Raw genomic sequence first — 21917 nt, 5'->3', positions numbered from 1 at the left:
CATATGTGTATCTCACTCATTCATTTATTTTTATTCTCTATTGTATCTGGGGTATACTGGAAACTTCTGTCACTAAGACAGATTTCTTGTGTGTGCAAAAATGGCAATACTGATTATTTCTGAATCTGGTGTCACATGCGCCATTTATTGAAACAGTATCATTTTATCTTTTTAACGTTTAATGAAAACTGCTGCCCGATCACAACACGTCAGTACTCTGTCGGTAGGCTACATACAGTCACCTGAGGGTGGCGCTATTCTGGGATCATATTTCATTAATAACGCATCATCATATGCTGTAATGCAGGATTTTGAGAATAGAAAATAAATGCAAAGGGGTACTCTGGTTGAATTTGTCACGTGGGCCTTTTATTAAAACATATAAGATTATTATTTACAGGTAGGCTTTTAATGAAAACTGCTCCATCTCAACCTCATATTTCTGTTGCAACTGTTCGGCGGCAGAACTCACTGTTTCTCTGTCAGGTTCAACACCATTCAACCGCACGTGTGTGTGTGTGTGTGTGTGTGTGTGTGTGCGTGCGCGCACATGCACCAATAACCTTGACATTGAGGTTTGAACTGAAGTGGTAACAGAGCCTTTTACAATTAATTTATTATTTCAAATATGATCAAAACCGAGCACATATGGAGGTCAATAAAATTCTTTCTCAAACAAAATCCTGCCTTACAGCATATTCTGATGCGTTATTAATGAAATATGTTATTAATGATTCGTTATTTATGAAATATGATCCCAGCAGCGCCACGCTCAGGTGACTGTATGTATAGCGACATATGTCATATGCCGAACTGGACGTGTCAACACACTCGTTCTCTAAGGAAATCGTGAATTACAGCACATTCTGAGGGTGGTGATGTTCTGGGGATTATATTTCCATAATAACACATCAGAATATGAATGTTTCAGTGCCAAAGCTTGCATTTAAAATCCCCTCAAGAGCGCGTTTGCTCAGAGATATTAATGCCACTCAGGTAATAAGACAATCATTCATCATTATCAGCTAAAACTACAGTTAAAATACTTATTATAGCCTAATGTGTTCACGACACAACTCGTGTCGGGACGCTGCAGATCAATGACTTTATAACTCGCAATTGCGACTTTATATCTCACAATTCTGACTTTATAACTCGCAATTGTGAGAAAAAAAGTCAGAATTGTGAGTTAAAAAGTCGCAATTATTATTATTTTTTTATTATTTAGTGGCGGAAACGGGCTTCCATACGACAGGGCTCCTGCACCGCATACATGCATTAGACTCAAAACTGTGACTCGAAGTGGTCGCTGTGAGGAAGTGTTTTCTCTCTTCAGCCTCAGATGCCTCAGTCTGTCGCCTAAACGTCTGGAGATGAACGTCTTTCAAGAGTCCTGCTGCTCCATTTTAGCAGTTCTCCTGCTTTTCCTTCTCCAGGGTGAGTAGAAACATTAGTTAAAGTCTCAACAGGTAGTTAACACTTCCTGATTTGTATTTGGTCTTTATGAGAATTATGCATTGGAAAAACTGCTTTTGTTTCTTTTTCATAAATACTAGGGCTACTACTACTACTACTACTACTAGATTTTATTTATAACACACTTTTCATTCCGAAGAATCTCAAGTCTTGGTTTATGCATACATAGGTCTATATATCTTGTATGCATCATGTAAACATATGTTTAGCGCAATGCATTTTTAAAAAAATATATTTTTAACTTTATTTTTGATCTAAATGATCATGCACACTCAGAAAAAAAGGTACAGTGCTCTCACTGGGGTGGTACCCTAATGTACAAAAGTGAAAAGGTCCATCTTTGTACCTTACTCACCCCTAAATGGTACATATCAGTACTTTATTAACTTATTTAATTTAATTAATCATTTAATTAATCAGTACTTAAAGAAGCACATACTTGATAACCAGTTGTGTCAGCATCAGCACATTTAAATTTTATAGGTGTAAAATGTTTTTGACTATGTAGTATATATTTTAGCTTGTGATGGTTTTTTGATTAGTGTTTTCCTAATATTGTATGTATTTGTTAGTGCTACTGAAATTCATTGTAATGTAATGTTTTAATATTGTGTGAACCTGCCCAGGGACTGCAGATGGAAACTAGCATTAGCTAATTCTGGTACAAAACATATTCTCGTAAGATTAATGTATTTTGTACATCGTCCCTGATAAATAAACGAATTAAATAAATAAATAAATTTAAGAGTGTGTATTAGTACCTTTAAGATACCTTTTCAGTTTTGTACCTTAGGGTGCTGCCCCAGTGACAGCAATGTACCTTTTTTTCTGACAGTGCATGTTGTGTTTAAGTCTTATGCGTGTTTCATCTGTGAGAAAAGTTAAGCTCAGGAAACCTCAAGCCTTATCTTTAGAAAATGTGGCCTGTTGTAACAGACCGTTATTCTGTTGCAACACTTTTTTTTAGTTCACTTGTGATTCAGTGCTATTGGAACAATGTGTTATTTTCAAGCATGCAACATTTATAAAACAATAGGCGGCTGTTGAGGTAATGTGGTGGAGAGAGTGGGGCCCGCCGAGCGCTGATGACGGGGCGTGTGAAATACTGAGACAGGGTAGGCTATGTGCAGGAATCCTGAAGATAATTTCAATACCTTTTTAATACTTTTTTAAGACCTTCTCAAAATATTTTAAGACCTCATCGCATTTTAAGTTCTAATCAGCAAAAAACCTTTAACTTAATACACAGTTGTAGAAGAATACAGAATGTTTCGTAGGCCAATTTTGTATCGTTTATATTGGATATCTGTTTTGCGACGAATGGAGGGCGACACATCACAATTCTGTGCATTTCGCAAAATACGTGACGTCACCCGTAGATGGCGCGCACCAGGGATGGAAATTAAAGGTGTCTTAGGCCCTGTCCACACGAACACGGCTATTTTCAAAACCGCAGCTTTTTCTACGTGGTTTGGCTGTTCGTCCACACGCAAACGCTGTAACCGGTTACTCAAACCGGACTTTTTTGAAAACTCCGGCCAGGGTGAAGATTTTTAGAAACTCCGGTTACAGCGTTGTCGTGTAGATGGTGAAACCGGAGATTTCGTTTTTTTAAATTGAAGTGCGCGCCGTTCTCTCCTTTGTTTGACGTCAGATTTTCCACATCTCCTTTTGATTTACGTGAGTCGATTCTATGCGGTGGACTCCACTAACAGCGCTTATCACATGTATATCCTACAGATGTTCAGTTATTTCATTGTATTGCAGAACAAAGGTGCCAGAATGCAATTAATGCAAAATAGTAAAGCGAGTGTGTGAAGCTATACAGTCCACTTCGGCCCTGCACCTGTACAGTTACCTGTCACTGAGTCCAAAGTAAAGGAACTTGTAGAAGGGTTTCACTGAGCCCATGGCATCCCTCAGTCAGTGCAATGTGCATCGGTGCAGTGGGACCCATGTGGAAATCAGGCAGCCAATTATAGCGTAGTTTTGCGTTCTCATGTGGACAGATTTTTTTTTAAAACCGTGCTTGTGTGGACGCGATTGTTTTTTAAAACGGAGGAGGAAAATAGGGCTGCACGATAAATCGCATTTTACATGAAAACATGCTTATCGCGATTTGGCTTATCGTGATTAGCAAAGGCTGCGATGATCTTTTATGGGGGGGGGGTTTCAGTGTAGGACGGCTCTGTGATCAGTAGTAAATGCTGTTCCATCTAAAAGCACTGCAAGTTTGAGTTGCTTATAACATGCATTTGAAAAAGCAACAAGCGTTTTAATATGTTTATTCAGCTCACCGATAGTATGATGTTCTTTTTTTTTTTTTTTCATAGCTATAGCGATTTCCGTGAATGACCTGAGCTATCGTACTTCTGCGGGATATACTTGGAGTTCCCTGCGCGAGAGCGCCCTCTGGCTTGCGGAGCAGTGTTTACTACTGATCACAGCTGTGCTGTCCTGAGAAGCTGCGCATGCAATTATCGCAGCCTCTGCCAAATCGCGTGCGATTTTATTGCAATTTATCGTGCAGCCCTAGAGGAAAAACTCCGGTAATAAAAATACACGTGTACGTGTGGACTAGGCCTTAGAATTAAAAATTGAATTAACCTTGCCATAGTGAAATAATCAGAGTTCAGTACATGGACATCACATACTGTGAGTCTCAAACACCATTGCCTCCTCCTTCTTATGTAAATCTCGTGAATCCAAAACACCACGGAAAAATAAGTGCTTCTCAACATAAACCCAACAGTGACGCAAGCATTGGGGATCATTAATATGCACGCCCCTAACATTTGCATCTGTCCAAACATGTGCATTGTCAGGTGGAAATGACGGAGCGAATCATCAAAACAAGCTGCTCACATGGACACACTTCATGTTCAGGCTGGGCAGGAGACTTTTCTACCCTTCCCACAGATAAAAAATGTCAACAGTCATGGTTGATGCTTATAATCCGATACCACAACAATTTAATTCAAGATCGTTCGTGCTTAGGCTACGTTAAAATTGTTTCTGACCGAATATTTTACTGTTCCAGTCTTTTTTTATGGATGGTAAAATGTTGCATACAGGACAATTGAGCTGCTCTGTGTCCACGCCCATGAGCTTCGTCATAAAGGCAGTTACATACGGTCCTGTCAGACAAACTGTCACACACTTGTGTTCTTCTGATTAATATTTCCTAATTTAGTAATAGTCCTATTATTCTGAAGTGGAACTGAACATTGGTCTGTGCTTTAGCCTGCTCTTCGTTGTCCAGTGCAGCCTCACCACACAGATTTTTCTCCGCACAATTAAATAAAACAGGCCGGGTGATTTAATATTTCTTATATCGGATACACATTTTTTTCTGTGAAACCCATTAAGTTGCACAGAAGAAAGCCCGAGGACCTGCCCGAGTTTAAGAAGCGGTAGCCTACTACTGCTATAAGACTATTATTTTGATGAACAGACCTGGGCTGAATCTGAAATATTTTTTAATTTTATATTAAAAGTTATATTATATTTACTTTTATATACATATATTTTTTTTATATCCGAAAATATAAATGAATTTTTACAGTCTATGTGTTTTACCCTGTGACTACCATGATCTTACATTTACATGAAACGGGCCTACAGTTAAACTACAGTCTATAAAACAGCTTTAAAGTCTTGATCCCATGAATTAAAGGTAGGGTAGGTAGAATTTGGTTAAAAAACTTTTTTTCCACATTTGTTTAAACTTTCTTTATATATCAATACATAATTAAAATGTAAGTACTTTGAAAAAGAAAGTATAAAAATTGAGTGTCTGTAGACTAGAGGTTGACCGATAGTGGATTTTACCGATACCGGTAGCTAGGTTGGACCTCGCTATAACCGATTAATTGACCGATAGTTTTAAAAAAGATACTAGATTAAAATATAATAATAATACATAAAATAACCAGTAAAAAACGGTAAAAAAAACAGTGCTGAACTTTATTACAAGAAATAAAAAAAGTACTGAACCATGATTTTTTTTTTAAATTTCATATGTAAATATTAAAATATTAAAATGAGTTGTAATAGAAAAAAAATTCTACAGTAAATAACTAAAACATTAAAATATTACAAATAAATGTTTCTTTAGCTATAACCTAGAAACATGTATGTAAATGTCAGGTAACAGACTGCAAATCCCCTTTGTTAACAATGATGTATTTATTTAGCTAGCTTACATGAACTAAATGCATTATGTAATGTACATTTTACAGCATGTATTAATATTCCAGCAATACAATTCTACCTTAATCATTCATGTTAGTTCATAATGCATAAAAAAGGTTAACAGATAAAACTAACAATGAATAATACTTCTACAACATTTATTAACCTTACTTAATGTTACAAATTGAATATTATTGTATTATATTAAGTGTTATCATTTCATATAAATCCAAACAGTTCGCTTTTTTAGAACACAACAGTTTTCTTATCAAAATAACAACATATGTATTGACGTCTAATGCGTTTATATTTCTGTCGGATGCATGATACAGTTTCTCATATCAAAAAAAGTTTCTCAGTTACATCGTTTTAAATCCTTGAGGTATCCGTTGCTGCTAATATTAGCGTCCTGTCAGGCTCAATGACAAAGTGCATATGCTGTTCTTCCCCTGCTAAAGCATCTAGTCAACAAATTAATTACTTAATAATGATTTGGCAACATGTACTGAAGTGTTCTGTATTCATACCGTTTCTCTGTTGGTGTTTTAAACATGCATCAGATGTGTCAGCGTCTCTGAGCGCAGCCTCACGGTAAACAGTGATAGTTTTTTATTTGGCCTCTAGAGGCCGCTCTCGCGCTATATAATGCCAGCAGACCCTATGACAGCAGCGTTCTCAGCCGCTCCCGCAACGGACCCAAACCGGAAAAACTATTGGTATTGATTTTTTCCGATAGCCGATTGTTCCACCAATCAGCTATCAGTGCCGATTAATCGGCAAATCCGATGAATCGGTTGACCTCAACTGTAGACCTCTCACGACTGTTTTAAAGACAGCTCATTATTTCCATTCACTCCACCTTCTCCCTTCTGGGCTCTTTCCAAAGCCACGCCCACAAAACACATGAACACGCCTCACCAACCAATCAGCTGGAAGACGCTTTATTGACCTGAGAGGAGCATGTAGTGACATAATGTCAGAATCACATGTAATAAAACATCTAACTTTATCAGTATGAATATAAACAAATAAGATGTCTTTTAGTGCTCACTATCAAGCTAGAATACGGGTACTGGTAAAGTTTAAAATATATTTTTGTTTGATTTGGTAACGAGCTAGTTATATTTATAACGCAAAGCTAAAAACGGGTAGCATCATGTTTTTCCAATAACATCAGTTATACTATGATTAATTTCGTGTCAGATTCATAAACAGTGTTGCCACAGTTACTTTGAAAAAGTAATCTGATTACTGCGTTTTTTACTAAGGAAAATGACTAAAATAGTAACTCACAGTGACTTGGATAAGTAACTTTAATCTGATTACTGGTTTGGAAATAATAACGCGTTAGATTACTCGTTACTGGAAAAAAGTAGTCAGATTAGAGTAACGCGTTACTGGCATCACTGTTCATAACATATAATGTGCTTTTCATGTAAGAGTTTCCATGATGAAAGCATTGTTGATTAGCAGCTAAAGCTAACTTAGTTCTAAAAAAAGTTCCTGGATGCGGTATACTAGCTTTCACACATGCATTTTGTTATCTAAAGTTAAATTTTGAGAAATTCAACACAACAGCGATCAACTTGAGCTAAGAATATTGAGTATTTATCATCTCTACTAATGACTAAGTGTATAATATTGTAACTTTATTCTAAGTGATCTTATGTTAGCTATATTAGGCAGCTTCATGTGCTCTTGATACATGCTTCATGAAAACATAAACCAAAAAAATGTATAATCAAAATGAAAGATGACCTGTCCAGCAGAAATACAGCCAGCAATGAGTCGTTTTTCAGGTCCCTCAGTTCTCACCATCGTTGAAAAGCCACGCTGATATTTACTCGCGTTTGATTTCTTTGTTTAGCCAAAGACTTTCTGTGCATTGCCTTTTCTCGTACTGTCTTCCTTTTTTTCATTGTTTGCCTTCGCTGACTGTAAAACCCTGCACTGTGGATTTTGAATGCTCTTTCTCTGCCAGTATTTTGCCGAGGTTTCTTGCCTCTTGAACTGCTCAAATCAAATGAGCGTGCGCATGTGGGCGGATCCTGTAGCGAAAGCGGTGGTCACCATGGTAGCGAGAGAGAGTGACAGTCGCCCAAGCCAATCATTTGTTTCGTCCCGAACGAAAATAATGAGCAGTGTTTATTGCAGATTAAAAAGTCTAGAGTCACTCGATTTTTATACTCTCCTTTTCAGAGTACTTACATTTTAATTATGTATTGACATTTAAAGAAAGTTTAAACAAATTTGGACAAAAGTGTTTTAGATCAGTCCGTCCTACCCTACCTTTAAAGACAAACATTTTTTCCTCTTTAAAAGTTTTAACTTTTTTTAATAGATCAAATGAAATGTAATGAAACTATATTTCAATGATAGCCTCATGAAAGATAGATATCAGTGTCTTACTTAAATTAGGCTATGTGTTAACCCCTTACCTGTCATTTCCCGATTTGGCAAATGGATCATTTAGACATACTCATAGTATAAAGACAGCTGCTCGTACTACAGTACTCTTGAAAAATATGATTGTTTTTAAAGGGGTACTTCAACCCAAAAATGTAATTGTCCAAACAGTTTCTGTTTGGAGATAATTACTCCTCTATGGAGTGAGTCCAGACCGAACCGCCCGACCTAAAAATGTTGTGGGCGGGGCTAAATTCGGCTGGCATCCAGGATTACTGTCATCTGTAAAGAATGAATAAAGTAGACCGTTTATAGTTTATAATTATTTATTTAACTTATGTGGCTAAAAATTACGCAGTATTGTGAGTTTTTTCCGCTGTCTTAAAGGAAGAAATATCGCCGGCACCTTCATCAGCCGTGGGTTAAAGACGCCTAAATATGAAACTAAATAGGCTATGTTTAGGCCTAAATATTAGCCTATAATATTAATAGGCCTATATATTTTTTATTTCATATGTTGATTAGCCTATGAAAGCAGCATGAATAAGATATAAGATTCGCAATATGTCTGAAGACTTGGGGTCACTCATGATTTTGAACACTTCAGCAGCCACTCACGCCCTGACTAACACGGTAGCATAATGAGGATTGTCTGTTGTTTGAATAAAGTTATTCTTCAGTCTGACTGTGAATAAAGTTATTCTTCAGTCTGACTGTGCTGCCGTGCCGTTCTCAAGATGGTAATAGTGAAGTACTCTTAGAATTAAAAGGTTCTATCAGCGCTACGTAGTTGGAAACCCTAAAAGGTTCACCGCCAAAAATGCTTTTCTCACTTAGTATTTTTGTCTTGTTTCTAGTCCAAACATCTAAACATTCTTAAAACAAGAAGTATTTACTAGACAAGCTAAAGTAATTGTCTTATTTTGGGAAAAAATAACTCAAAATTAAGAGATTTTTGCCAAGATTTTATTTTTATAGTGTTCTATATAGACCCCTTTTAAGTGCCAAAAACCGTTCTTTCTTGTCATTATAGAACGCCTTTTAGCATAAAAGGCGCTCGAACCTTTTCTTCTAAGAGTATAGTGAGAAGTGTGAGATGGTCTGTGGTGTTGGAAACTCAAGAGGCTTTTGATGGTGCATTTAATATTTGTCATCTGTCTTTGTTCCCTTCTCTCATTGGTTCTGTTGGTGTTGTTAAACTGGTATTTAATGAATCTCATGTGATTTTGTGTAATTGTTGTGTATTGTAGGGTCACGTGCTTATGATCCAGATGTTCATGTGCACAAAGCTGTCGGAGACTCGCTGGATTTAAAGGCTGATTATCCAAAAGATCTTCAAGTAAGGTGGAACTATAATGGGAAGGAATTGGCTGAGTATGACGAAGGTCAGATCAATCGTCTGGATCCTCGATTATTTCAAGGAAGGTTAAAGATGAATAAGGACAATATTAGTATAACAGTAGAAGACCTGACACTCCAGGATTCTGGATCCTTCACTATTGTTGCGGAAAGAAAATCTTATCAACTTCCAACCAAAACTATTGTGCTGCATGTTCATGGTGAGTTTAATGTCTTCATATTTATTCTGTCAATGTTGTGATGTAAACGGCAAATTCTAAAACACTGGAGTTACTGGAGTTAAATATGTCCAAAGTCATTCACTTTAAGTTAATTAGTTTCTTTATAAAGGAAACGTATTATGGATATTAACTTTTGCATATTTGTCTCCTATAGATCTGATCAGAGATGTACAGATTGAGTACAATGATTCCTGGATGGAGTCAAACAACGTCTGCATGTTTCATCTTCGGTGTCAGGCGTCCGGCGATCCGAATCGCTCCTACAGCTGGAGATTCAGAGATTCGGTCACGACTGGACCCAACCTGAGTATCAGCGTCAATCTAGCAGACAGAGCTACACTCACCTGCACAGTTAACAACACCGTCAGCACCAAACACACCGTCAAGACTGTAGAGTGCAGCGGGAAACCTGCGGAGTTGAGGTTCTGTGTAAAAATACCAAAGGATTAAATTCTAAATATTAAAAATGTTATATTATAAAATAAAGACCATTTAAGGAAAACTCCGGTGAGAAATGAACCCAGAGGTAATTAACAGATGGTTACAGAGTAGATCGTTCTCTGCACTGAAACAATTATTTTAAAAATAAGTAACCTGGTTGCCTCAATTTTGAGTTCATTGAAATTAAAAATTTGAGTTAATACGATGAACATTTTTGAGAATTGATAACCTTTATTAAAATATTATTAAAAGATTTTGTAAGCATATTGGGTAATTGTGTGTTTTATTTGTGAAGACCCAGTGAAACATGCCAAATAGTGCTATTTTAATGATTTATCATATTTTTTATGTGGTTGAAATACAATAATATTTTGAGTTTCTTTTTATCGAACAAATTTCCTTCATTGTATCAACTACATTTTTTAATTTCAATAAACTCAAAATTTTAAGACAGGTTACTTACTTTTTTAAGTTAAACCAACAATATGTTTTTTTTTTTACAGTGTGGGATGCTATGATAAAAATGTCCATGTTATTACATTTCACAAACTTAATTCCTATCGACCAGCTCACTTAGAACAGCGCTCGTGGATCGATTCATCGAGACTGTTTTCCAAGATGGTGCCTGTCCGTGAATGCGTAATGTACTGTCTTTATAAAGTATCTTCTTATTAAACTGTTTGTACTCTTACAACGTTCTCAATGCTTCGGTTTGCATATAGGGACCCTCATTATGCTACCGTGTTTTTGGCTATTTTGAGCCTTGTTAGTGGTGTTAACTAGCGATTTAATTTCACTACCCTGTGCCCCATAGACTAGCTAATCAGTTTTTAGTGATAAAACTCTTTACATTCGATTTTCATGAAAACGCATCCCAGAGAACGATCTACTCGCTAACCATCTGTTAATTACCCCTAGGGTCATTTCTCACCGGAGTTGTCCTTTAAGAAACAGGCCACCCATTTTTGAGACCATTTGAATGGTTATATTTGAATGTGAATTGTTTATATTGCCCTAAATGATCTAGTTCTTGTCATGATTAAAATATTTTTAGAATCAGTATAAATAACTTGGGCACAATTAAAACCTGGACATACTCAACCCTCAACATTTTTTGAAACAATATTTGAGAACCCCATGGGCATCGCTGTTCCGAGCTTGAGACGGACTTGATAATAGCGTGTAATTTTCTCACTCAAACCACTGACACCTGCTGCTTCTGCTTTTAGAGGGAAAGGCTGCCCATAACTGCTTGTCTGTGATCGTAATAATAGCGTATTATCACCGAAAAGGAGATAGCAAAAGATCCAGTGTGTATATTTGCACTCGTCAAATGATTACATTTCTAACGTGTTTTCGCCTCGGTGAGTAATGTAGCCAATCACAGACATGTTTGTAGATTACTACAACGCAGTTGGCCAATCACAGGTGTTGGACTTGGAATCCATAAACATACATTTGCATAAAGCATGCATATTTCTCCACACCCATGTTGATTAGAGTATTAAAAACTTAAAACATTAATTTAAGGTACATTTAGAACGGATAAAAAATGTGCGATTAAATTGTGATTAATCACGAGTTAACTCATGACAATATGTGATTAATCGTGATTAAATATTTTAATCGATTGACAGCCCTACATTATACATACACTTATAATTAAGACCAAAGCATTCACAGCTGTATTTATCAATGTCTTAATGCTTATTAATGCCTTATAAATGATGAATAAACTATTTACTAATGCTTAACGATATACCGTGAGTTATTATAAAGTGTCAGAACTCAATGTTCTTAGCTTGTGAAAATTGATGACCTCAAAATGAATGAGAATGACCACAGGATAAAAAAACACATCAGGAGGAGGGACGATAAGTGCAACTTTCAGAGAGATGAGATAAAGGAATCAATATTTTGTACATAAATGTGTTGTATAGCAGCCATTAATGGGGTCAAGCCCATTTTAAGGGTTACATTAATTCAAAAGGTGGATACAAATACTTTTTTAAGTTTTGAGTCTATAGAGTTATGGAAATTTGAATGCATGCCTTAACATCAATTGTCAGTAACGAATGAATTAAGTAAAGCTTCAAAGTAAATTAAGTTTGCACATTGTGTTATGTTATGGCCTTCACTTTACTCTGACATTCAGAACAAACATGGTATTAATAATATAGTTCATATGGTTTCTTTTATGATAATTTTTTTTTGGTTGCACTACTAATACAAGTAAGTTTGCAAGATTTGTAAAACAATGAGGCGCTTAAATTAGGATTAGTGTTCATAAAACAATTGTACTTGCAAGCTTATAGTTTGTAGTATGTCAGTTGAATGACATTCACAATAAAGTGTTGGCAGATATTGATGGTCTACTAATACTCTGACTGCTATAGCTTAAATGTGAAGTTATGGTTAGTTTTGCAGAGTGAGCAGACGTGTAAAGACCATTTATTTGGATCTTGTATTATTGTCAAGCAAAGACGTTTCTTATAGTCTTTACAGTATGGATTCAATCATTTTGGTCAAAACAAAAGAGATAATCTTTTACAGTTTTTACCCTCTGGTATTCCATCTCCATATAGCAATAATGTGTGTGATTGTCATGTCTTGCTGTGTTGCTGTTATTATGTTATGTTGTGTTGTATGGATAATCTAAAAGAAGATGCAAGGCACAACCATTTCCATTGGTGTGTGCACATTATGTCCTTTTCCTCTTCTTTCCGCGCTGGCTGCGGTGCCACGGCACAGAACGTCTAAAGGACGAGAAAATACTTAATATTACAGCAGATCAATTAAAAGAAAAACTCTTGGTTTTAATTTACTGAAAATGTGTGTCTGCAAACTTCACTTCATGAAGAGTAACTATACACTTTAGACAACTCTGGGTTAAAAACCACCCAAGTTTTGTTGAAAATGAAAAACCCCAACATTTGGGTTGTTTTAAGCAAACATTTAACCCAACCGCTGAGTTTAAACAACCCAATTGCTTGGTTTGTCCATTTTTAACCCAACTTTCTTTTTAGACTGCAAGACATGAAACTCATAGCATTTTAGTTTGAGTTTATTAAATGTGTGACATGCTATTCATTTATTAAACTCACCAGCAAAGGGATAACCAAATGTAACATTTAAAGATTATTAATTACTATTAAGAATCAAATTTAAGATCTCAATGGTCAGAAATTTGGCCTGGAGATCTGCTTTAAACACCATAAGTTTAGATGTTTTATGGCATTGTGTCTTCAAAGTATGAGCGTTGAATGATGGTGAGATTGACCCGTCACAGACTGAAGGAGATTTTGGTTTGATTATTCTTGGCATTTCCACATAAAATTCAAGATGTTATCAGACAATACCTTTACCTTTCAATAAAATATTTTACAAAGGTTTTTTTCTTTAGTGAACTTTACAATTGATCATTGCTGCACAACATGGAGACATGTAAACCATGCATCTATAGCATATTTAAATGCTTTTCTTAATTGTGTTTTAAGGAAATTGTTAACAGGCTCGTTAGTTTATTGTGTTCAGGAGATAGAACAAAAGTGTGTACTTCATTGACTTGTTAGCCTTTTATTGATTAATCATTTTGAAAATTAATCGCAGTGATATCACAGGCCAAAAGTTTGGACACATTATTTGTAATGTTTTTGAAAGAAGTTTCTTCTGCTCATCAAGCCTACATTTATTTGATCAAAAATACAGATTTTTTTTTTTTTATATTGTGATATATTATTACAATTTAAAATAATTGGTTTTCAGTGTATTCTCCTTTAAATGCTGATTTATTTCTGTGATCAGAGCTGAATGTTCAGATCGTTCCTCCAGTCTTCAGTGATCATGATCCTTCAGAAATCATTCTCAGATGAGGATTCATTTAAAATAACTGGTTTTCAATGTATTATACTTTAAATTATCATTTATTTCTGTGATCAAAGCTCAATGTCTCATGATCCTTCAGAAATCATTCTCAGATGAGGATTCATGATGAATGTTGGAAACAGTTCTGCTGACGTATATATCTGATGAATAAAAGGCTCAAAAGAACTGCATTTATTCACAATAAAAACATATTTTCAAATAATATAAATCTCCTTTACTATCATTTTTATCAATTTAACACTTCCTTGCTGAATGAAATTATATATTTATTTCAAAAAAAGAAAAGAAAAAAATGACTAACCCCAAATTACTGACCAGTAGTGTATATTGTTGATACAAAAGATTTCTATTTTTAAAACATTTGCTGTCATGGACTTTTTATTCATCAAAGTATTATAAAAAAGTATCACAGGTTATGAAAAAATATTAAGCAGCAGAACTGTGTCCAACACTCCTAATAAATCAGAATATGAGAATGATTTCTGAAGGATCATGATCACTGAAGACTGGAGGAAAATTGTAATAATATATCACAATATTATTATTTTTTCCTGTATTTTTGATCAAATAAATGCAGGCTTGATGAGCAGAAGAAACTTCTATCAAAAACATTTCAAATAGTAATGAGTCCAAACTTTTGTGGCCTGTACTCTCTCTCTCTCTCTCTCTCTCTCTCTCTCTCTCTCTCTCTCTCTCTCTCTCTCTCTCTCTCTCTCTCTCTATATATATATATATATATATATATAATCAACTTTTTCATTAGATATGTGGGCAAATGTATTTTTGTCTCAGTTCATTGTTTTAGTTTGGCAGGGTCGCCGCTAGCTTAGCTTAGCTTAATAAATGGAATCCTATGCTGCCAGCTAGCATTTCCAGAGTAAAAGTGATATAGGCCTATATATTTAACCCACCATATTAGGATAAGCACTGCTATTTGATCGCAATGTGTTGCCTGATATCTCTGCTTCTCCTGTGCTTCCCCATAATATAGTCCCAAGTCAACATCTGCATAGGAAATTGCCTAGTCTTAATCTGCACCGCTATTTCGACTCGTTGTGAATACGCAGGCCACAAGAAGTAATTAGATTTGTTTTTTTGGATCACTTTTACTCTGGAAATGCTAGCTGGCAACATAGGATTCCATTTATTATGCTAAGCTAAGCTAGCGGCGACCCTGCCAAACTAAAACAATGCACTGAGACACAAATGCATTTTCCCACATATCTAAATAAAGAAGTTGAATAAGCCCCATTTCTAAAAGCGGTGGCGTGTTCCTTTAATGTAACAATTTGTGAAATGAAACAATATGGAACATTTTCAACAAGAGCATGCCATTGATTGTAAAACAACATTTAATTTATTCCTGTTTCATTCAGAAACATCTCCATTTTTTATTTAGTTAAATTGTATATATTTTTGTGAACACATTACATCAGTATAGTCAAATATGCCATGTCCTTGTTGAAACAATACAGACAAAATATTAACACATCAAATACAATTTAGTAAATGTATTAATTAACTGTGAATATTCAAGCAATGTAAAATAGCTGCATGTAGCAATAGGAAGTGCAACACACACCAGGAATAGACATGCATTTGTTATAAATGCAGTGAATTTTGCATGTAATACATTCAGAGGAAATCCTTCTTCATAAAGGCACACCATCTGGAACAGAAGACCCCGTTGCAGCTTTCTGAGTGTCCACTACACGAATGATTTAAGGCCTGTTTTTAAACCTGCTGTGACTCAAAGGTGACGATAATTAGTAATTCATCTGCACCTGATATTAATTTGCTGTATATAAGGGAGTGAACATGTTAAGTGTGTTTTTTCTGTCTTTCCTGCTGCAGGTTAGATTGTGTCCACAGGTTGTGCATTGCCTAGTGTATCTTTGCTTTATTTTTTAATGAATCATTATAGCAGTGAGATAAATGTGAAGCGTTTGAAACATCTAACCTGCTGTTCAAAAGTGTTTGTCGGTACAACTTTTATTACTAACTAATATTTTTAGAAGAAGTCTCTTATGCTCACCTGGGCTATTTATTTAATAAAAACCAAACAAACAACGACAATCTACATTTTCTATTTGAATATATAGTAAAATGTAGACAAAAGAGAACTGGAGCGCTGCTGGAATCCCTTGGAAGGGTTAAATGTTGAAAAAGGATTAGGAAAAAAATCCAAGTCAAGGTACTCAATAGGATGCAAAAGTAAAAAAGCCTTTATTGGTAGGGCTAAAACAATTTTTGGCCTTCATCAGGGTGTTGGTAACAAACAGACAGGATCAAGCACAACTTATAGTTGCATTGGTTTCAGGTGGGACACTTGCAACACAACCTTTGGCCACTAGAGGCAATAGTTCAGATAATGGCTAATGCCAAAAGTTAAACCATACAAATACAAGGTAAAATAAGAGATCTACAAGTGGAAAAAATAGGAGTGACACCAATACAAACATCTTGTGTACTCCATGCAATTATGTCCCTAAAGTCAATAAATGACCGATAATCAGCGGGAATGATTCAATAACAGAATCTGCTTCCAAGTTTGTGGATTATTTTATCAAGCCATTTGTGGCAGATTTGCCTTCTTACATTCAAGATACCACACAGGTTTTAAAGAAAATTGAACAAATAGGTAACATAGGCTCTTGTATTATGGCTACAATGGATGTGGAGTCTTTATACAGCAATATTGTACATGACAAGAGTCTTGAGGTTTTAAAATACTATCTCTCATCCAGACATGAACATTTGATGCCTCCCAGTGACTTTATAGTGCAACTTACTGAGTGGACTTTAAAGAACAACATCTTTCTTTTTCAAGACAAATTGTATAAGAAAAGGGGACTGCAATGGGTGCTTGTTTTGCTCCCAATTATGCCAATCTTTTTCTAGGCTTATGGGAGGAGCGTTATATATTTTCCCAAGTTAACCCTTTTAAAGATAAAGTCTAGAGGTGGGGTAGATACATTGACGATTTGATTGTGATGTTCCAGTGGACGAAAGCTGCATAGTGCACCTTTAAAGCGATGGTTAGTTGATAACCACAGCTGTCAACATTAGCCCAATGCTAGACCTGTTTTTCCTGCCATTTTTCCAGAAATGTTTATTAATATGCACTGAAAGCCAAAGACCACCAAAGCCTCAATAGATTGGTTTTGTCAGCTCTAAACTTATCCTGTAACCCTGAGTTAGTTTGTTAAACTGCCATCATGGCACATGCCCTAGGTATGAAGAATGAAGACCAAGAGTCAGGAGTGAAATTAACAAAAAGAAACATTTACTGAAGAATAGTTTGCAGTTTGAACAGCAGAAGCCAGCTTCAAATCTCACAAGGAGTTCTCTCTCTACCCCAGATTTCTTCTCAACATTTGTATAAGGTCTTGCCACGCCATTACCGCAGTTTGAATGGTTTTGATATGGCTAAGAAAAAATAGATGATCATAGTAAATTTCCAGATATTGTCAGTAAATCAATGTCCATAGACGTGTCACTTGTTGACGGTTTCACCCTGAAATTAGGCCTGTAGTGACCTTCCAGATCTGGAAACGGCACCTGTTTGTCCAGAAAACAAGTCCATTCATCTCTTAGGATGCCCATTATCCACCTCAACACTGATCTATAACAGATACAGTCTCTCCAAGGCTGGAGTTGGTTGAGCTTTAGCTAAAACCAACATAAATCTCCAGATAGCATGTTTTTCTCCTGAGAGAGAAGTACGGGTAATATTCATCTTTAGTGTTTCAGTAAAAGGAAATACTATAAAGTGAATAAAGTATAACACCAAAATACATACAAATAAAAGCATAATTCAGACACAAGGAATGTAACCAAACATTCAAGAGAACAATCAAACTTGAATAAATTATGTTTATATGCTAACATAAACAAATAAAAAAACAAGACTTTGTTCAACTCTTATTTAAAAAGACACACAAAGGTTTAATAAATAAAATGTAGTCAGAAAATATTATAAAACATGGACAAAACTCTCAAACTGACCCAGTAACAGGGATCAAATCCTGTAAGTGAAAGTTAAAACCTTTGGGTTAAAGTGTGGTAAAGCAATGAAACACATGAGAATGAGCAGTGCCACACAGATGTGGAGTGTGCTTCAGTCTGAGCAAAACAACTTCCGAATGAAACACCCCACACGTCCCTCAGAGATCTTCCTTTCATTAAAGACATCGCCATGGTGCTTCTTCAACACATGGAGGAAAATCCGAGTCATTTACCACCATTTCTTTACAAAAAACACGTGAAATTCATGCGCCACCATGTTCATTACCGCAGACATAACGTGGATTTGATCTGACGGTGCTAAAATTAAGGTTCACTCGTCGACTGCTGTCGGCTACACATAAAGTTAAATATCTCTACTCGATGTGTATGTTGTTTTTACTCCCTAAAATGATTTTATCTCTTCGGTTTTGCTCCAAACACGAGCGGAGAAAACACAAGCCCCGGCCGCTTCTGGAGGCGCTCGGACAGAGCGGGGCGAGTTGAGTCTACGCGGTTCTCATGCTGCGATTAAATGCGCAGCGCCGCCATTGCTGATCACAGTCAGTTTGTGTGAGTCACAGAGAGAAATCATGGCAGAAACCGCTCCAGCCGCCCCGGTCAAATCGCCCAAGAAGAAGTCCGCCGCGAAAGCCAAGAAAGCAGGACCAGGCGTCGGCGAGCTCATCGTCAAGGCTGTGTCCGCGTCGAAGGAGAGGAGCGGTGTGTCCCTCGCCGCCCTGAAGAAAGCGCTCGCTGCCGGCGGCTACGATGTGGAGAAGAACAACTCCCGCGTCAAGATCGCCGTCAAGAGTCTGGTGACTAAAGGCGCCCTGGTGCAGGTCAAAGGGACCGGGGCCTCCGGCTCCTTCAAGCTCAACAAGCAGCAAGCCGAGACCAAGAAGAAACCCGCCAAGAAAGCGGCTCCTAAAGCGAAGAAGCCCGCAGCCAAGAAACCCGCGGCCGCTAAGAAGCCCAAAGCCGCAGCAGCAAAGAAGCCCAAAGCCGCGAAGAAATCACCGAAGAAGGCCAAGAAACCCGCCGCCACAGCCGCTAAGAAGGCGACGAAGAGCCCCAAGAAGGCAAAGAAGCCAGCAGCCACTAAGAAAGCAGCCAAAAGCCCTAAAAAGGTCAAGGCGGCTAAACCTAAAGCAGCAAAGCCTAAAGCCGCCAAGCCTAAAAGGGCAGCTCCCAAAAAGAGATAAACTTATTTCTTATGATTTCATCAAAACGGCTCTTTTAAGAGCCACCCACTGATTCATATAAAGAGCTTTATTTCAATATAATCTGTCCAATGAACATCATTAGATATGTCAGATAGACCTGACATATTGTGCAAATACATTAATTTTATTTTACTGATACTACTCTAATGATTATGTTAACTATATGCTCCAAGACCGACTTATTTAACTTAATCACATTTATATAAAAATCCATTTAAAAGAATCCTAGCGGCATTAGATGATACAACAGCGTGACGTCCTTGAGTGTCGTCAGTCGCAGAAAGGGGGTTGGGTTTAGAGGGAAGGGCACTGATTGGCTGGAAATGTTTCCAGATTTGAACCAATAGGAGACTGGCACGCTTTCATTTATAAGTCACCTCACAGTGGGCAGCGGCATTATTTTCGTTTCTTTAAGACTTCAGAACAAATTAAACGCTGCAATGAGCGGAAGAGGCAAAACCGGCGGAAAAGCTCGCGCCAAGGCTAAGAGTCGCTCTTCCAGGGCGGGACTGCAGTTCCCCGTCGGCCGTGTCCACAGGCTTCTCCGCAAAGGCAACTATGCCCAGCGCGTCGGTGCCGGTGCTCCGGTTTATTTGGCCGCTGTGCTCGAGTATCTCACCGCTGAGATCCTGGAGTTGCCTGGAAACGCCGCTCGGGACAACAAGAAGACCCGTATCATTCCTCGACACCTGCAGCTGGCGGTGCGCAATGACGAGGAGCTGAACAAGCTTCTGGGTGGCGTGACCATCGCTCAGGGCGGCGTGCTGCCCAACATTCAGGCCGTGCTGCTGCCCAAGAAGACCGAGAAGCCCGCCAAGTCCAAATAAATACACCAAAGCCTGCTTTTAGCAACTCAAAGGCTCTTTTAAGAGCCACACAATTTCTCTCAGAGAGTTACTTTTTTTTCTTTCATTTATAGCATTTTTGATTATTTTACAATCTAAGGCACACTGTTGTGTTACATGAATTTTAGGGCTTTTAAAACAAACCTGCAGTGTTTTTTTTCACTCAAGACCACATTTACACAATGGTCTATTGTTCAGCCTTGAAATGCTTTTGGGTGAATATTTTTATCTATCTTTAGTATTTCTTTTAGCTTTAATGGTCTGGATAAATCAACATTTAACTAAGTAAAATGCCCAACACAATTTTAGTTTATACTAATGTTTGCCCAAATGTCTTGTCTGATGTTCCTGGAGGTAAATCACATAAAGGCCAAAGTTTTCATTCAGTTCATCAGGTTTTGTAAATAATTTTTCATCAAATGAAGACATTACAAATGATTAATATTGTGATATATTAACGTAAATGTTGGCAACTGTTCTACATGAGCAGTAAACCCTGCAAATGATCCCTCGGATGTTTTCTACATTTGATGAGATTCTGTGGCCCAACGACCTGTGGCCGAATAGTACATATGTTTTTTAGTATTGTATATTTCCCTATAAACTTACTAAAATATCAAACCTGTAAAAAAAGTATTTCTGCATTAGAGGACTTCTACATGTAAAAGGTGGAGACATTTTTTTTCTTTCTTCTATATTTTTTAGTTTTTCAGGGGTTAATCCTATCTTTATAAAAAAAAAAATGAAATTATGTTTCACCTGGATGTTCATGAGCCGATAGTTCTTATACTCTCCAGTGATGACATTTATAAAACTATATATATATATATATATATATATATATATATATATATATATATATATATATATATATATATATATATATATATATATATATATATATATATATATATACATACTTTAGGCGGGAACCACAAACCGGCATCTTTAGTTTGAAAACAGGAGACGTCATTGGCCAACTGCTATAACGACAATAGCCAATCGAATGCCTCTGATGCGATTCCATCCAATCAGCGCATGGCAGCTCTAGGCTTAAATAAGTGCTGTGTTCCTGTGAACTCTTCATTCGTTGGTAGGGCTGGTCGATTCCGAAATTTTTGGAATCGATTCCGATTCCAATTCCTGTTTCCGGAATCGACAGAGTCGATTCCAAGAATCGATTCCCCACTGTTGTTTTCGATTCCTTTTCGATTCTTCTTTTTTTTTTTTAACAAAATCGATGGTGAACCTAGTTCTGGGGTGACCGCAGGATACAAGGATGTAGAAAGTATCCTTCTCCGAAACTTTATTTGTAAAATGATGATACATTTCCATAACTCTGATGAATTTGAAATGATGGATTCTCCTGAAATGGCCCATATAGCCCAGAAATAAATGCGATTTAGCCTAATAAATCAAAAGGATAGCACATTATTCATGGATGTGCATTTATTGCATGTTTAAAACTACATGACATGTCTAAAATGCATGTGCACAGTTAAGTTAAATGACTACATTCAAATAAGTGCTTGCACAGAATGTACGAGGTAAAATAACCACAATATTAAAGAAAAAAAATATAGAAGAGTGCGCAGTTTATTTGTCAATCAGATGCGCGAGCAAGTTGCGTTCATTACTATAGCAACATAGACTCGGTCATTAAGCTGTACTAGGCGCATTTTCTTTCTGTTATCAATGGATTAATGAAAATAAAAGAAAATAGAAAATTAAAATAAGACCCTCACATCTGCATCTGTAAGCAGCGCTCAAAACCTACCGTTGTGGATAACAGAACCATTTCACAATTTAAAATTATGGAGTTTTTGTGTGCAAAATGTAGCAAACTTGTCCACGATGCA

The 21917-nt window shown here is 36.7% G+C and overlaps 3 protein-coding genes across 3 annotated transcripts; all 3 read left to right on the top strand.

Annotated features, from left to right (window-relative positions):
- Nucleotides 1-1293: 1293 nt before the first annotated feature.
- On the top strand, nucleotides 1294-10604 carry LOC137087634 (SLAM family member 8-like). Its single transcript, XM_067452072.1, has 3 exons — nucleotides 1294-1437; nucleotides 9327-9635; nucleotides 9811-10604. The coding sequence occupies exons 1-3, from the start codon at nucleotides 1374-1376 to the stop codon at nucleotides 10104-10106; spliced, it is 669 nt and encodes a 222-aa protein (XP_067308173.1). The 5' UTR covers nucleotides 1294-1373; the 3' UTR covers nucleotides 10107-10604.
- A 6586-nt stretch (nucleotides 10605-17190) lies between these two features.
- On the top strand, nucleotides 17191-19249 carry LOC137079672 (histone H1-like). Its single transcript, XM_067447529.1, has one exon. It carries the CDS (start codon nucleotides 18581-18583, stop codon nucleotides 19190-19192), a length of 612 nt encoding a protein of 203 aa, XP_067303630.1. The 5' UTR covers nucleotides 17191-18580; the 3' UTR covers nucleotides 19193-19249.
- A 365-nt stretch (nucleotides 19250-19614) lies between these two features.
- LOC137079996 (histone H2A-like) lies at nucleotides 19615-20371 on the top strand. Its single transcript, XM_067447552.1, has one exon. It carries the CDS (start codon nucleotides 19654-19656, stop codon nucleotides 20038-20040), a length of 387 nt encoding a protein of 128 aa, XP_067303653.1. The 5' UTR covers nucleotides 19615-19653; the 3' UTR covers nucleotides 20041-20371.
- Nucleotides 20372-21917: the final 1546 nt, after the last annotated feature.

Source organism: Pseudorasbora parva, chromosome 1, assembly GCF_024679245.1.
Source record: "Pseudorasbora parva isolate DD20220531a chromosome 1, ASM2467924v1, whole genome shotgun sequence".
Taxonomy (NCBI): domain Eukaryota; kingdom Metazoa; phylum Chordata; class Actinopteri; order Cypriniformes; family Gobionidae; genus Pseudorasbora; species Pseudorasbora parva.
This window is presented reverse-complemented; position numbering and strand designations above follow the sequence as displayed.